The sequence below is a fragment of the Mustelus asterias genome, chromosome 6, assembly GCF_964213995.1.
Source record: "Mustelus asterias chromosome 6, sMusAst1.hap1.1, whole genome shotgun sequence".
NCBI classification, from domain to species: Eukaryota; Metazoa; Chordata; class Chondrichthyes; order Carcharhiniformes; family Triakidae; genus Mustelus; species Mustelus asterias.
In genome coordinates, this window is record NC_135806.1 from 105,319,383 (window position 1) to 105,336,034 (window position 16,652).

A 16,652-nucleotide genomic window follows, 5' to 3' on the forward strand; every position below is an offset into this window, starting at 1 on the left:
AATTGAAACAAGGAAGAGAGGATATGTGTAATAGAGTTGGGCGAGGTGACTTGTTTGGAGGGTTACATGTCCCCTGGCGATAATTCCTTCCACAGCCTCTGTTATGTGTCACCTGTATGATTTGAATAACCGAGATTTACCGGCATGCTGTAGGTCTACCTCTTTACCAAAACTTGTGCAAAGTAACAGATGGCCGACGAGTGGGAAGGTGCGGAAGTTTGACGTTAAAGAACAGTTGCCCGCAACCAGTGATATTGTCGTGAGAGGCTTTAGGAGAGTCTCACGGGAGGGAAGGTGAGGGAGTCAGCAGCAAGTATTGGTCAGACTTGGGAGCTAAAACTTGGCTGCCCTGGTTCTCCAACCAGTGTGCCTCGCTATGAGTACTTGAGCACAAAATTAACCCTAAAATTTCAAACAAAAATGACAATTTACTTCTTACTGGCACTAATTCAAGTCAAAATCAATTAGTCTAGTTCAAAAGGGTTCAGAACATATTGCAATATTGCAGCTTTTAAAAATAAGGCTAATGATATATGTTTACTTCCCATTGATTCCTTGTAATCAAGTAATCTAATAACTCAGATATATATAACCCAAAACACTTTTAATTCCATGTTTGCAATCAAATTCCTTGCGGCAGCAACAAATGCATATTAATTACTCATCAAATTCTGCAATATTCTAGAATGACAAATGAAACAGAAGCACACAAGGCAACTCTTTTTACCTCCTGGGCTAGGCATGATGGGCGTTCCTGGAGGCCCTCCACCACCAGGGGGTCCCTGCAAAACAATAGTCATCAGGAATTTAGTACACACAATACTCATCTGAAATGTGTTAGATATAATCTGCTAATTAAGTAGAACCATGAACTTCTTTGTGTTTATAGCCACGTCTAAAATAAAATCAGCTAATCTGTGCTTCACAGCACTGGTTTATTTTTTTCTAAAAGACTGGCACTATACATATAAATCTACACAGCCAGATGCTACTACTGGTCTCAGTACCTCCATGCTGGGCAAGAGGGAGAAATTAGCAATGGTCCCTCTCCTGATTATTATCCAGTGACCTCTGCAAGAAAGTGTGTAAAGTGAGTGTCAGGATCAAGCTGATCTATGATTATTCTTACAGTTCAATAGCCTAGCAACGCTCGCTGTCTAAGCATGCGTATGATAAATGGCCATTTGAGTCTGGACCAGAAACCATCTGTGCTCGTGAAACTGCACTTTACTAAGAATGAATTGCTCCAAGATGGGAGGAAAAAGTTGTCCAAGAAGAATGTCCTTTTAACCCATCTGAATAACTGATCTGATGAATGCCAAATATCTTTTTCAAGGTAATACTTGCTTATTTAAAAATAACATAATTTATAAAGCACCTCTAATCACGTCATGACATCCCAAAGTGCTTTACAACCAATGAAGTACATTTGAAGTCATTGTTCTAATTTAGGAAACATGGTAGCTAATTTGTACACAGTCAAATTTCACAAACAGCAATCAGGTAATGACTGGGTAATCTGGTTTGAGTGATGCTGCTTTGGAAGTAAACATTGGCTAGGACATTGGGGGAGCTCCTCTGCTCTTCTTCAAACAGTGCCATAATAACATTCTGAAGAATGGCACATCAGACGGTGCAGCATTCCCTCAGTATCATGCAAAATTTGCCAACCATGAATTAGATGCTGAAATCTTTAATTTTGAACTTTGCAACAGTTGAAACTTCTGTATAATATGTAAAATTGTACAAGAACTGGTCTAGAGGGGAAAAACATTAATATAGCAGACAATCAAGTTCAGTATCAGAATAGAAGCAACATCCTTTGTCTTTGATTGTGAGAGCTGAACATATACCTAATCCACACGGACTGCAGCAGTTCAAGAAGGTGGCTCACCACCACCTTCTCAAGGACAATTGGGGATGGGCAATAAATGCTGGCCAAGCCAGTGACATCCTGTGAAAGAATAAATATATGAAGTAGATACCAGGAAACACCAATGCCAACTCAATTTTGGAGTTCCAACATTCATAAATCATTCGAGCTTGGTTTATGACATTAGTGAAGTTCCTTGGTTAAGTCATTTTCTTGTAACTGTATAAATGCAAATATTTTTAACAGTTTGCCAGAAATACAATCATTTTAGTTTGAACCACATTACTTAATCACAGATTCTTATACCTGATGGCTGTGATTGCTGATGTCACAACTTCAGAGGCTGCACTCCTTGTACATTTTAAATTTACTTTTAACTCAAACTCAGTTGGAAAAGAGCACTGTCCTTACAAACACTGCAACTGCATGTTGAGCAGAAAAATCAAACCTGACATTCCAATGTAGTACTGAGGGAGTGCCTCACTGTTAGAAGAGCCTCCTTTCAAGTGAGAGGTTAAATTGAAGCCCTGTCTGCTCTCTCGGGTAAATGTAAAACACCCCATGGCACTATTTTGAAGAAGAACAAGGGGATTTATCACCAATATACTGGCTGACATTTAGCCCTCAATCAACATCATGAGAAAAGATTATCTAGTCATTATCATACTGCTGTGTAGGAGAGCTTATTGTGCATAAATTGGCTGTCACATTTCCTACGCGACAATGGTGAATATACTTCAAAGGTACATAACTGGCTGCAAAATGCTTTGTCTTGTCCTGTGATCATGAAAAACTTCAAATAAATGTATGTTTCTCTTTATCTGGTGTTATTTTCTCCATCAGAGTCAATACATCACATCTCCTGTGTCAAATATGCTTATATGCATATCTCATGTCACCCTTGAACTTGCTTGGTTGACGTTTCTAACTGATAAAACAACTGAACAGGTAGGGAATGTGTGAATCAACAAATGGCCGACAGGAATATTACCACAAAATTATTAACTCCATTGATACTATAGCATTTTCTGTCCTTATAATATGCTAACAATATTTACATTACAACAGTGAATACACTTGAAAAGTGTCGGATCTCAAACAATGACGAATCAGAGTACAGGAATGAAATAGAGAATCTGGTGAACTGGTGCGGCAACAATAAATGTCTCCCTCAATATCAACAAAACGAAGGAGATTGTCATCGACTTCAGGAAGCGTAAAGGAGAACGTGCCCCTGTCTATATCAACGGGGACGAAGTAGAAATGGTTGAGAGCTTCAAGTTTTTAGGTGTCCAGATCACCAACAACCTGTCCTGGTCCCCCCATGCCGACACTATAGTTAAGAAAGCCCACCAACGCCTCTACTTTTTCAGAAGACTAAGGAAATTTGGCACGTCGGCTACGACTCTCACCAACGTTTACAGATGCACCATAGAAAGCATTCTTTCTGGTTGTATCACAGCTTGGTATGGCTCCTGCTCTGCCCAATATTGCAAGGAACTACAAAAGGTCGTGAATGCAGCCCAATCCAGCCTCCCATCCATTGACTCTGTCTACACTTCCCGCTGCCTTGGCAAAGCAGCCAGCATAATTAAGGACCCCACGCACCCCGGACATTTTCTTTTCCACCTTCTTCCATCGGGAAAAAGATACAAGAGTCTGAGGTCACGTACCAACCGACTCAAGAATTGTTTCTTCCCTCTGCTGTCAGACTTGTGAATGGACTTACCTTGCATTAAGTTGATCTTTCTCTACACCCTAGCTATGACTGTAACTCTACATTCCGCACCCTCTCGTTCCCTTCTCTATGAACGGTATGCTTTGTCTGTATAGCGTGCAAGAAATAATACTTTTCACTGTATGTTAATACGTGACAATAATAAATCAAATCAAAGTGATTGGGACATCATGAGATTGTGAAATACGCTTTGTAAATATAAGTTTTTCTTTTTTTCCAATGAAAGCAGGGAGTTATTCCTTCCGACTTTTTCTCTGTTGAAAGCCTTAGTTTCAAGAAACATAAACTTGTGGTGTCTGTGACAAATCAATGCCTGCATTTCCATAATTGGTAAGTTATTGATTTTGTTCCCCCCCTCCCATTTTTTGTTCTCTATTTTGTGATATTGATGCTTTTTTTTAATAATCAACTCTGAAGGTATCACATTCAGTCACCGTACACAAAATCTGCAGTGAGCAACTAAGGAGCCAATATTAATGTTTCACCTGAGGGTTACTACTTTGCTCCTGATGTATTTTGTGAGACACATCTGGCTAAACCACTTCAATATACTCCAAGTGGAATCTAAGCTGTGCAATTAAAATTGTTTAAATCCACCTGCCAATAATAAGTTTCAACATTCTGGGTATTATTTAAAACAATTAAACTGATCTGATGTTGAGAAAATGCAAACCACTGTCGATACTTCTGGTGTGGTGGGGGGGCTAGTAGGAGAGGTGAGGGCGAGGGCAAGGGACTTTAAATTGCTTGACTTTTGTGCACTCATACAGGTTAAAGTCCAAATGCATTGGTCTATAATTGTTACAATCTGATTAGGGACCTGTAATGTCTTGTTTAAAGTAGACAAAGAATGAAGTCAGTTGCTCACTAGGAGAATAAAGCCTTAAGATTTCATAAAAGCAAATTACTGTGGATGCTGGAATCCGTAACCAAAAAAAACAATGCTGGAAATCTCAGCAGGTCTGGCAGCATCTGTAAGGAGAGAAAAGAGCTGACATTTCGAGCCCAGATGACCTTTTGTCAAAGCCCTTTGGGGACTCGAAACGTCAGCTCTTTTCTCTCCTTACAGATGTTGCCAGACCTGCTGAGATTTTCCAGCATTTTCTCTTTTGGCCTTAAGATTTCACGGTTTTAAACAAACAAACAAACAAAAAGTCAGGAAAATACAATTCATATTTATCCTATACTCTAACAATAAACAAAGTAAATATGAATTAACCAGCAAAATGTGGTCAAACACACTACACTGTACATTAAATGGCAGATGCGACCAAGAAAGATCTTGCGAATTTCTCAGCAATGTACCCAGACGTCAGTGACCATATGAGTCACTAAATCTTGCTAAAACTCTTTCTCCCTCACAAGGCTTTCAATTCTTCACTTTCGAAGATCGAGGGTGGGATTTTCTGGCCGTGCTCGCCCCGAAACCGAAAAATCTCACCCAAGGTCAACGGACTTTTGCATAGTCCGCCCCCTGCCTGCTACGATTCCCGTGGCCTCTGAATTCTCTCAATTGTCGCTCTCACCTGGACTGTGGACTGCCTCAATGATTACTCATTGCTGAATGGTCCTGGCAACCTTTAAAACAGCATTTCAGTTACCTTAAGTTCACAAGATGAACCATGAGCAAGATATTCATCACAATGCTTACTGAAAGCCCATAAGCCTGACATTTTATTTTAAGTATCTAGTTCAAACTATTGCCACTGTTTCAAAGTTAAAAAAATCACCCAACCTGATCTAAATAATTTCATACTGTCATCATGTAATTATCCAGCTACATAAATAATTACCTGAAATTTATGGGATGAATTTTTCAAATGGTGGCATTTCCTGCCCTGCCACTGAAAACGTTGGCAGGTAACTCACCCTTGCTCCTGATGCTTGCCCGATTGCCATTTAATTGTCAGGCAGTTATTGGAAGGGGGTGGGCCATCTACTCTATGTGGGGAGAAAGTTCAGTCTCAGAGAGCTGCCAGCCATCTAATTGTCTGGTAGCCCTGTAGTCCATCAGCATATCTGGTGGCTGCTGTTGGGACTCCTGTGAACAAAGTGCTAGGAAGCCAGGATGCTGGGAAGTCCAGAGTCCCTTGCTGGGGCCAGGAAAGGTCATGAGATGGGTGAGGGATGGGGGAATGGGTCTGGTTTGGGAAAGGAGTCCCGTGAGAGAGGTGACCATCCCATTCCCCATTCCTTCCCGAGGTCCTAACAGGCTAACCTGCTGGTCGATTCTACAACCGACAGAGCGGATCTACGCTCGGCAGTCCAGTCACATCCAGTGATGGTGGAAAATTAAGCAACTAGCTGGATGAGGACTTTCTACAAATATCCCCAACCTCAATGATGGAGGATCCCATTATGTCTGTACAAATGACAAGCCTGAAGCATTTGCATCCATCTTCAGCCAGAAGTGCCAAGTGGATGATTCATCTCAGCCTCTTTTTGGTTCCCAACATCACAGATGCCAATCTTTACCCAATTCGATTTGTTCCATGTGATAGCTGAAGGTACTGGTTGCATCGAAGGCAATGGTCCCTGACAACATTCTGGCAACAGTGAATATTTGTGCCCCTCGACAAGTTACAAAATTGGCAGCTACTCTGCAATGTGAAAAATTGCCCAGGTACATCCTGTATACAAAAAGCAAGGCAATCCAACTAATGACTGCCCCATCAGTCTACACTCGATCATCAGTAAAGTGATCGAAGGTGTCATCAACAATGCTATCAAGTGGTACTTAGTTAATAATAACCTGTTCACTAACACTCAGTTTGGGTTCTGCCAGGGCCACTCAGGTCCTGACCTCATTATAGCATGATCCAAACATGGTCAAAAGAATTTAACAAGGGGTGAAATGAGAGTGATATCAGGGTGGCATTTGTCCAAGTGTATCAAGGAGTCTTTACTGAAGTTAATAGGAATCAGGTGAAAACTCTCCACTGGTTGGAGTCGTACCTGACACAAAGGAAAACTGATGTTGGAGACCAATCACCTCAGTCCCAGGACATCGCTGCAGGAGTTCCTCAGGATGGTGCCTAAGGCCCAACCATCTTCACCTGTTTCATTAATGACCTTCTCTTCATCTTCAGTGGGGATGTCCACAAACTATTGCGCAATGTTCCACACCATTTGCAACTCTTCAGATACTGAAGTACTCCGTGTGAATATGTGGCAAGATTTGGGCTGATAAGTAGCAAGTAACATTCATGCCACATAAGTGCCAGGCAATGACCATCTTGAACAAGAGAGAATCTAACTTGCCTGGATGAGTTCAGCTCCAAAAGAGGCTCAATATATCCCAGGACAAGGCAGCTTGCTTGACTGGCATTCCATCCACCACCACTTTCAAGTTCCCCTCCGAGACGCAAACATTCCTGATTTAGAATTAGATCACCATTCCATCTGCCGCTGGGTCAAAATGTGGAACTCCTTTCCTAACATTACTGCAGGTGTTCCTACAACACATCAACTTCAGCAGTTCTAGAAGGCAGCACACCACCACCTTCTCAAGGGCACTTAGGGATGGGCAACAAATGCAGGTCAAGCCAGTAAAGCCCATGTCTCATGAATGAATATTGAAAACAATGGCCCTCACCCCCCTCAGAAGTCTAAAATTTGCAGCTGGCAGGGCGTGATCCTTAAGTGGCAATTATTTGGCCACTTAAAGACCTCAATTGGTGCGAAGACTGGTAGACCGTCTAAGGCCTCACCAGCCCCACGTAAAATTGTGGGAAGGTCAGGGGAGAAAGGACATTCACAGGATTTTACTGGTCCTTGCCTATTGGTAGGAGTCTGTAAAATACTGCCCTATGAGTGCAGGTAGAAAAAGCTATAAATAAGGCTTTGTTACAAAGCTTAATTTACCAGGGTAGATGTAATATTCTCTTGTTTCAGTGTTGGTCACTTCAATAAGCAGATTCAGTATCTTACTTTCAGGATAGCAGAACCCTTGGGTGCAATAACAGGACCCATATGATCCAAAATATGCACCAAGAAGTTATTTGAAAAAAACAAGACTTCGGTGCCTCTTTTCTTGCCCTAAAAACAATATCACAACAGACTTTCTATTTAGCACAAAAAACTGTATTAAGCTATGCGCTTTTCTTTTTAGCTAGTTATCAGGGGGACACAATTTGAGTGGATCAGTTTAGGAGTCCTTTTCTGCTAGTGTACTGAATACACTGTCATAGAATTCACAAAACCTGCCACAAGACAGTGTCCTACCGTGTGACAATCATAGAGTTCAAATTGATGGCGTTGTGTTTCAGAGTTTCCTCCACCACATGGCATACATTTTGATATTGAATCTGAATATTGTACTGTTTACTGACAATGTGCACATAAAACGAGTACAAACTATTTTTAGCAAATGAACTTTCTTCTATTTAAGCAATTTTGATGTTGCTCAAATTTAAATATGCAAACGCCTGGTTGCCAGCAATGTGTTGTCTTTTCTTGTTTATTATCAAAGACTATTTGCCACAGCACCATATGCTGATGCATAACAGTTCTCAGAGCAATTTTGACCAGACTGATTACTGATTTACTAATCAACATCAACATATGCACTATGAATGCCAGACAAAACAACCAAACACAAAAATCAGATGTTCACTTCTCAGCCAAAACACTTGGCACTGCTGTCAACATCTGGCCAACTATTTCCACATTTGGAACTAAACAGCATAGCCCACAAAGAACAGTAAAATGCCACTCACCACATAATTGCCAGGCGATGCTGATGAATATGGTATCTGTAACAAAAAATAACTGTCAATTCACCTTTTCTCCCTTCCCAATTTCACTGTTAAAGCCTAAATCAGAAAGAAATTGTGAACAAGTAATCCACAATAATTGGACAAAGACTGACATTGCTTTATTGATATGCTACCGTCCATAAATAAACTACATGAGTATTTTGGTCTCTCTCTCTATGGGTTTTAATTACAAATATGTTTTAAACACGATTATCACTATTCAGGTAGACAAACTGAAATTTTGTACAAATGTATGTCTCTAAACAGACTTTGATGCTGAGGCCTCAGCTCATTTGGAGCATCACTGACAATACTGATGCTGTTAAGACACAAACATTGAAAAGCTGAACATTCTGCAATTACTAAATCCGTTACCAACTTGCCAATTTCTTGGCAGTTTTTGTCAGTGGTCGGTTTGCCATTGCTTTCCACCATCAGGGGCAGGGCAAGGAAGCAGATCCCAAGTCTACCTCAGACAGAACGGGAATCAAAGCTGTGCTGCAAGTATCATTCTGAACTACATACCAGCCATTTGACCACCAGCCCTAATTTACTTAATGTGTACTTGAAAAAAAAATCAAGGTCAATTTTCTGTTCCCGGCCAGTGTATTTGAAGGTGGCGGGAGGCACCTTCAAAGAAATAAAATGGCTGGTCAGCCCACCACCTTTCCACCCACCCCTGATTTGTTCCACCATATTATAGGAGAATGGATAAGGTGCTCACCCTTAAGCCTTTTAAGGCCCTTACGTGGACAAGAATATTCCACTTAAGGGCCTCACACCATCTCTGCCGCAATTTTCTGACCCGTGGGGGAAGATGGCAGTTTTGAGAAGGGTGGCATACCTCCCACTGTGCCCATCGGGTACACTCCCCACAATATAGTATCCCCGCTCAACCAAATAATTCAATACACTTACTGAGGGAAATGTTCAAAATTCACTGAAAATAATGTGAAATTTTAAAGCGGCAAATCAGTATCAAGTTTCCAAGAACCAAAGAACACTGGAACCAAAGAGAAGTAAGAATTGAGTTTCAAAAGGAGAAGAAAATATATAAATAACATTCCATTCACTGTTGGACCACTTTGCCTGCTTGCTTGCCTAGAGAAGTTGTTTTTTTTTTAAATGATGGAGTAATTATTATAATAATGAAAGGAATGTTTTTATAATACAGGGAATAATATTTCAGCATGTGCATCACAGCTAACCACTTAAATGCACAGAGGCTACAGGTGCATTCCTTGCTGTGTGGGGGTCACATGAGCATTAAGGCATACTTACTGAGTTGGCATTAGGTGGATTTGGCCATGGTCGACCGCCTCCGGGACCCCTGTAATAAACAGTGACAGATGGAGTTTTAATTCAAATAACCAAATAGTCTTTGGCACTCTACCAGCAAGCAATCCATGCTACTGAGAAACAAAATGTTACTGTCTCACTGGCGACAACAGCCTTCCCAGTAATCCCCTCCCTGATACAAATGCAATCACTTTTTATACATTTTACTGCCATTCTCTCAGATGCCATTCAAGTAAGCAGTTCTCAGACTATATCATGAAAGCACAATATCTATCGTCTGATTCATATATGGATGCTTTCACAAAGAATTGTGGAAACACAACGATCAACGGTTGAGAAAATGGCAAGTCAGTGAACCACCAGTGGTAGATACTTAAATAGAAAATAGTGAAGATATAGGTTAAATATATTCCTTAGAGTAAACAGTGTTTGTCAAAGGCTGGGTTTCCATGGATAAAAGCAGAAGAGGCAAATGATCAACTTTGAGTGCATAATTTGGAAGAAAGTTTAGGAATTATGAAAGGTATACAAGAGAAGGAAAGAGAGAGGTTAGATGGTAAAGAAAAATAGCAATGACTTTTCGAAGAAAATAACTAAAAGGATTGTCAAAGAAGAGGTGAGACCACTTAAAATGAGGGGGATCATCCTGTATTTGTGCATGGCGGAACACAGAAGAGTAGTAGGCCATTCAGCCCCAGGAACATGCTCCACCATTCAATGGGATCATCGTTTAAATGCTTCTTAACTCAATCCAATGGCCTTGGCTCCATTTTTTAAAACTCCCTTATCCAGTAAAACAGTATTGATCTCAGATTAAATATTATCTATTGAGCTAGCATGTACTTCTTTTTCGTGGGAGAGATTTCCACACTTTTACCTTTTGCATGAAGAAATGTTTTCTAACATCTCTCCTGTCTTGATTTTAATGTTATGTCCCTTTGTCCTAGGTTCTTCCGTCAGTAAAACGTTTTGTTCTCACCATCATTCCACTTATTTACCAAATCATTTTCCTTTCAAAGCCCATAAAACAAAACATCAAATCACCTTTTAACTTTCTACATTTCAAAAAATACAAGCCTAGTTTCATGTATTCTCTCCTCAAAACCTAACCCTTGGACTCCTGGCAGTATCCTGGTGAAACTGAGCTGCACTCCTTCCAAGGTCAATCTATCCTTTCCAAGGTGCAATGATCAAAAGGGAAAGACAGAGATGATGAACAAGTTCAATATTTACAGCAGATGGTAAAAATGAAACTGAAGGGATTGGGGAAGTGCCACCAGTGCAGATAAATATTCAAAAAGAAACTGTACCAAAAATGATAAGGACATTAAATCAGAAAAGTCACAATGGTCAAATTAGGCTTTGCCTTGTGGACTAATTGCTTGTGTGGCATGGTGTCAAAGGCTTCACTGAAATTTAAGAATAAATTCTATGTGTGGAGCCAGAGGAAATGGGCGAGGTATTAAATGAGTACTTTGCGTCAGTATTCACCAAAGAGAAGGACTTGGTGGATGATGAGTCTGAGAAAGGATGTGTAGATAGTTTGAGTCATGTTGAGATCAAAAAGGAGGAGATATTGGGGTTCTTAAGAAACATCAAGGTAGACAAGTCTCCAGGGCCTGATGGGATATACCCCAGAATACTGAGAGAGGCAAGAGAGGAAATTGCTGGGGCCTTGAGAGAAATCTTTGTATCCTCACTGGCTATAGGGGAGGTCACAGTAAGAAGTCTAACAACACCAGGTTAAAGTCCAACAGTTTTATTTGATAGCAAAAGCCACTTTTGCTCGGGGATATAGAATAGGGGAGGTCCCAGAGGATTGGAGAATAGCCAATGTTGTTCCTTTGTTTAAGAAGGGTAGCAAGAATAATCCAGGTAATTACAGGCCGGTGAGCCTTACATCAGTGGTAGGGAAATTATTGGAGAGGAATCTTCGAGACAGGATTTATTCCCACTTGGAAATAAGTGGACGTATTAGTGAGAGGCAACATGGTTTTGTGAAGGGGAGGTCGTGTCTCACGAACTTGATCGAGTTCTTCGAGGAAGTGAGAAGATGATTGATGAGGGTAGGGCAGTGGATGTTGTCTGCATGGACTTCAGTAAGGCCTTTGACAAGGTCCCTTATGGCAGACTGGTGCAGAAGGTGAAGTTGCATGGGATCAGAGGTGAGCTGGCAAGGTGGATACAAAACTGGCTCGGTCAAAGAAGACAGGGGTTGGCAGTGGAAGGGTGCATTTCTGAATAGAGGGCTGTGACAAGTGGTGTTCCTCAGGGATCAGTGCTGGGATCTTTGCTGTTTGTAATATATATAAATGATTTGGAGGAAAATGTAAGTTTGCGGACGACACAAAGGTTGGTGGATTTGCGGATAGCGACGAGGACCATCAGAGGATACAGCAGGATATAGATCAGTTGGAGACTTGGACGGAGAGATGGCAGATGGAGTTTAATCCGGACAAATGTGAGGTAATGCATTTTGGAAGGTCTAATACAGATAGGAAATATACAGTAAATAGCAGAGGGATCTGGGTGTACAGGTACACAGGTCACTGAAAGTGGCAATGCAGGTGGAGAAGGTAGTCAAGGCATACGGCATGCTTGCCTTCATCGGCCGGGGTATTGAGTTTAAAAATTGGCAAGTCATGTTGACGCTTTATAGAACCTTAGTGAGGCCGCACTTGGAATGTAGTGTTCAATTCTGGTCGCCACACTACCAGAAGGATGTGGAGGCTTTGGAGAGGGTACAGAAAATATTTACCAGGATGTTGCCTGGTATGAAGGGCATTAGCTATTAGGAGAGGTTGGAGAAACTTGGTTTGTTCTCACTGGAGCAACGGAGTTTGAGGGGAGACCTGATAGAAGTCTACAAGATTATGAGATTCATGGACAGAGTGGATAGTCAGAAGCTTTTTCCCAGGGTGGAAGAGTCAATTACTAGGGAGCATAGGTTTAAGGTGCGAGGGGCAAGTTTAAAAAGAGATGTACGAGGCAGATTTTTTACACAGAGAGTGGTGGGTGCCTGGAACTCGTTGCTGGTGGAGGTAGTGGAAGCGGAAACGGTAGTGACTTTTAAGGGGCGTCTTGACAAGTACATGAATGAGATGGGAATAGAGGGATAGAAACATAGAAAAACTACAGCACAAACAGGCCCTTCGGCCCCACAAGTTGTGCCGAACATATCCCTACCTTCTAGGCCTACCAATAACCCTCCATCCTATTAAGTCCCATGTACTCATCCAGGAGTCTCTTAAAAGACCCTATTGAGTTTGCCTCCACCACCACTGACGGCAGCCGATTCCACTCGCCCACCACCCTCTGTGTGAAAAACTTCCCCCTAACATTTCCCCTGTACCTACCCCCCAGCACCTTAAACCTGTGTCCTCTCGTAGCAGCCATTTCCACCCTGGGAAAAAGCCTCTGAGAGTCCACCCGATCTATGCCTCTCAACATCTTATATACCTCTATTAGGTCTCCTCTCATCCTACGTCTCTCCAAGGAGAAAAGACCGAGCTCCCTCAGCCTATCCTCATAAGGCATGCCACTCAAACCAGGCAACATCCTTGTAAATCTCCTCTGTACCCTTTCAATCTTTTCCACATCCTTCCTGTAATGAGGCGACCAGAACTGAGCACAGTACTCCAACTGGGGTCTGACGAGGGTCTTATATAGCTGCATCATTATCCCAGGCTCCTAAACTCAATCCCTCGATTGATAAAGGCCAGCACACCATACGCCTTCTTAACCACCTCCTCCACCTGCGGGACCGATTTTAGAGTCCTATGGACCCGGACCCCAAGGTCCTTCTGATCCTCTACAGTACTAAGAGTCTTTCCCTTAATATTGTACTCCTTCATCCCATTTGACCTGCCAAAATGGACCACTACGCATTTATCTGGATTGAAGTCCATCTGCCACTTCTCCGCCCAGTCTTGCATCCTATCTATGTCCCTCTGTAACTTCTGACATCCCTATGATATGGTCCCTGGAAGCGTAGGGGGTTTTAGTTAAGTCGGGCAGCATGGTTGGTGCAGGCTTGGAGGGCCGAAGGGCCTGTTCCTGTGCTGTAATTTTCTTTGTTATTTGTTCTTGTTCTTTGTAATCATAAAAGCCCATCTTAAAAGCCCATCTTTTCCTTTAAAAATTCCAGTGAATTTATTGGAAGCAACCCTTCTTTCCTTTAACTCCATGTGACTGATTTACATCATACTGTGCCTGTCTATCAGTTGCAATAATTTAACCACATTTTTACTACAATTCCATTTTAAATATTATTTCTTGTAGAGGCTCTTCCACAACCCCCTTAGATACGTCAGCTGCCCCATTTTCGTTTTTCTCTGTTAAAACTGAGTTGCAACACTTTTTAAGGATCTCCATGTTTCACTCAGGCTCAAGAACACACATAAAATGCTATACCTCTTTTCAGTTTGTCTTTTCTACCCCGATAAACTGATATGTTTTACAGTATATTTAGCCAACATGTGTCGTTGTTGAATTACATCTTCATGATGTGCCCTGGATAATATTGCTTCCCCTGCCAGCAAAGATTTCCAGATTACAAATTTTATTCTCAAGAGTCCTGGCATTCATCTATGGAACTCCAAGGCATTCATTTCCCTCACATCCTAGACTGGGCTCATTAATTTCGCCATTAGTTTGTCATGCGGTCATATCCTTACACTCCGTAGAGGGTAAATGTAAAGGATGAACATAACAAAGTCTTGGCAAGACAAGGGCTCATCAGTGCAGGTCAACACAGATTTGAAAATAAAAAGCCTTTCATGCTTGACTATGTTTTAATTTTTTTACAAGTCAGGATGCACAGATAAAGGGAATTGATTTTAATGGGTGAAAATTGTGAGCAGTGTGTTACAATTTCCTAAACAAGGTGGTTGCTGGCCTAGGATTCTTGTATGTAGATGTTACATGTTTGGATTTTCAGAAACATTTGATTAGATGCCACATAAGTGACGTTATGAAGGCATGGTATAAGGGAGCACAGTCATATGAATAGATGGCTTGCCATGGTACAGAAAGAGTTGCAAAAAGAAATCTGTGGGCAAATTAAGGAAAACATGCAGAAGCAGCCTAACGATAACAATCAGGAACTTTAATTACCCAAAGATATTTTTTAATTCTTTAATGGGATGAACGCGTCACTAGCACGATCACCATTTGCAGTTCACTCCTAATAAATAACAGATTTTGGGGTAAAGTAATATAAGTGGAAAATAAAGGTTGTGGAGTGCTTTAGAGGTCCGCACAGAGATCTGTTTGTTTCCTATTTATTTAAGTGATTTGGACACCAGCATAAGTAGAATTACAATTTTAAATTAGGGGTCATGGCAAACTGTGAGGGAGAATGTAGGACATTATGCAATGATACTGACAAATATGCAGAACGGCAGGTGCATAAAACATAAAATTTAAGTAAAGGTAAATCCTGTTTTTACGGAGTGCCATTTTACTGGAAATGCCGGTTTTACGGAATGAAAGTGATTGGGTTGTAAACTGACAGTTACGCATGCTGTGGCACTGGCTGCTCCCCTCAAACACATGAAATCACTTGAACACACACCTGCCAATTCAATAAACAACATAGTTATTTCCCATGGCCTCCAATGTTATTAATATCTTCGTGTATTCTACTATAATTCTAAGGGTGAGCTATTATTTTTAAGGAATGAACTCAGCCCTGACCCATTTTGTAAACAGTAAGAGTTTTAACAACACCAGGTTAAAGTCCAATAGGTTTATTTGGTAGCAAATACCATTCGCTTTCGGAGCGCTGCTCCTTCGTCAGATGGAGTGGAAATGTGCCCTCAAACAGGGCACAGAGACACAAAATCAAGTTACAGAATACTGATTAGAATGCGAATCCCTACAACCAACCAGATCTTAAAGATACAGACAATGTGGGTGGAGGGAGCATTAAGCACAGGTTAAAGAGTACTAATCAGTATTCTGTAACTTGATTTTGTGTCTCTGTGCCCTGTTTGAGAGCAGATTTCCACTCCATCTGACGAAGGAGCAGCGCTCCAAAAGCGAATGGTATTTGCTACCAAATAAACCTGTTGGACTTTAACCTGGTGTTGTTAAAACTCTTACTGTGTTCACCCCAGTCCAACGCCGGCATCTCCACATCATGACTACCATTTTGTAAACACAGTAAGAAGTCTCACAACACCAGGTTAAAGTCCAACAGGTTTATTTGGTAGCAAAAGCCACTTTGTTGACCCCAGTCCAACGCCGGCATCTCCACACCATTTTGTAAAAAGAAGATTGAGCTGTAGTGCATTCAGAGAAAATGAAAAGCGAAGAGTGGCCTGAATGGTATGATTCAAAACCAGATTAAAACAGAGAGATGTAGGAGAATGCAGATAGTTAGGTCTTTAAAGATGGAAATACAGTTAGAAAAGATTGTGGAAAGAAAAATGCCAAATATACATCAGGATATTGAGCATAAGAGCAAGAAAATTAAGTGAAATTTGTACAAAACACAGTTAACAAAGGCTCAAGATTATTGTTAGATAAACAGAAGGGAATATTAGAAACAATAGTGGCTGGCATGGTGGCACAGTGGTTAGCACTGCTGCCTCACAGCACCAGGTACCCGGCCTTGGGTGAGTGTGTGGACTTGACATGTTCCCCCAGTGTCTGCATGGGTTTCCTCTGGGTGCTCTGGTTTCCTCCCACAGTCCAAAGATGAGCAGATTAGATGGATCGGCCATGCTAAATTACCCCTCAGTGTCCAAAGATGTGTAGGTTAGGTGGATTAGCCACGATAAATGTACAGGTTTACGGGTTGAGGTGGGGTGGGGTGGGCCTGAGTAAGATGCTATCTCTGAGAGTCAGTGCAGATCCAAATGGGCTCCTGCTGCACTGTTGATTTTCTACAGGAAACGTTACCTCCCAGAGGGGCATTAGAAGATGGATGTTACCAATTAACTCTTGAGGCAAACAGTACATCATAATTTATAAAATAACC

General features: G+C 41.4%; 1 protein-coding gene across 7 annotated transcripts in view; it reads right to left on the reverse strand.

The window, feature by feature from the left end:
* The window catches only part of ssbp2b (single stranded DNA binding protein 2b), a 441,186-nt gene that overhangs the window by 51,898 nt on the left and 372,636 nt on the right, over positions 1-16,652 (reverse strand). For all 7 annotated transcript variants that reach the window (XM_078214850.1, XM_078214849.1, XM_078214848.1 and 4 more), the window contains 3 exons: positions 9,650-9,698; positions 8,330-8,365; positions 728-782 (listed from right to left, as the gene is read on the reverse strand). In XM_078214850.1, coding sequence (XP_078070976.1) covers positions 728-782; positions 8,330-8,365; positions 9,650-9,698 — 140 coding nt within the window. The remainder of the gene's footprint in view (positions 1-727; positions 783-8,329; positions 8,366-9,649; positions 9,699-16,652) is intronic.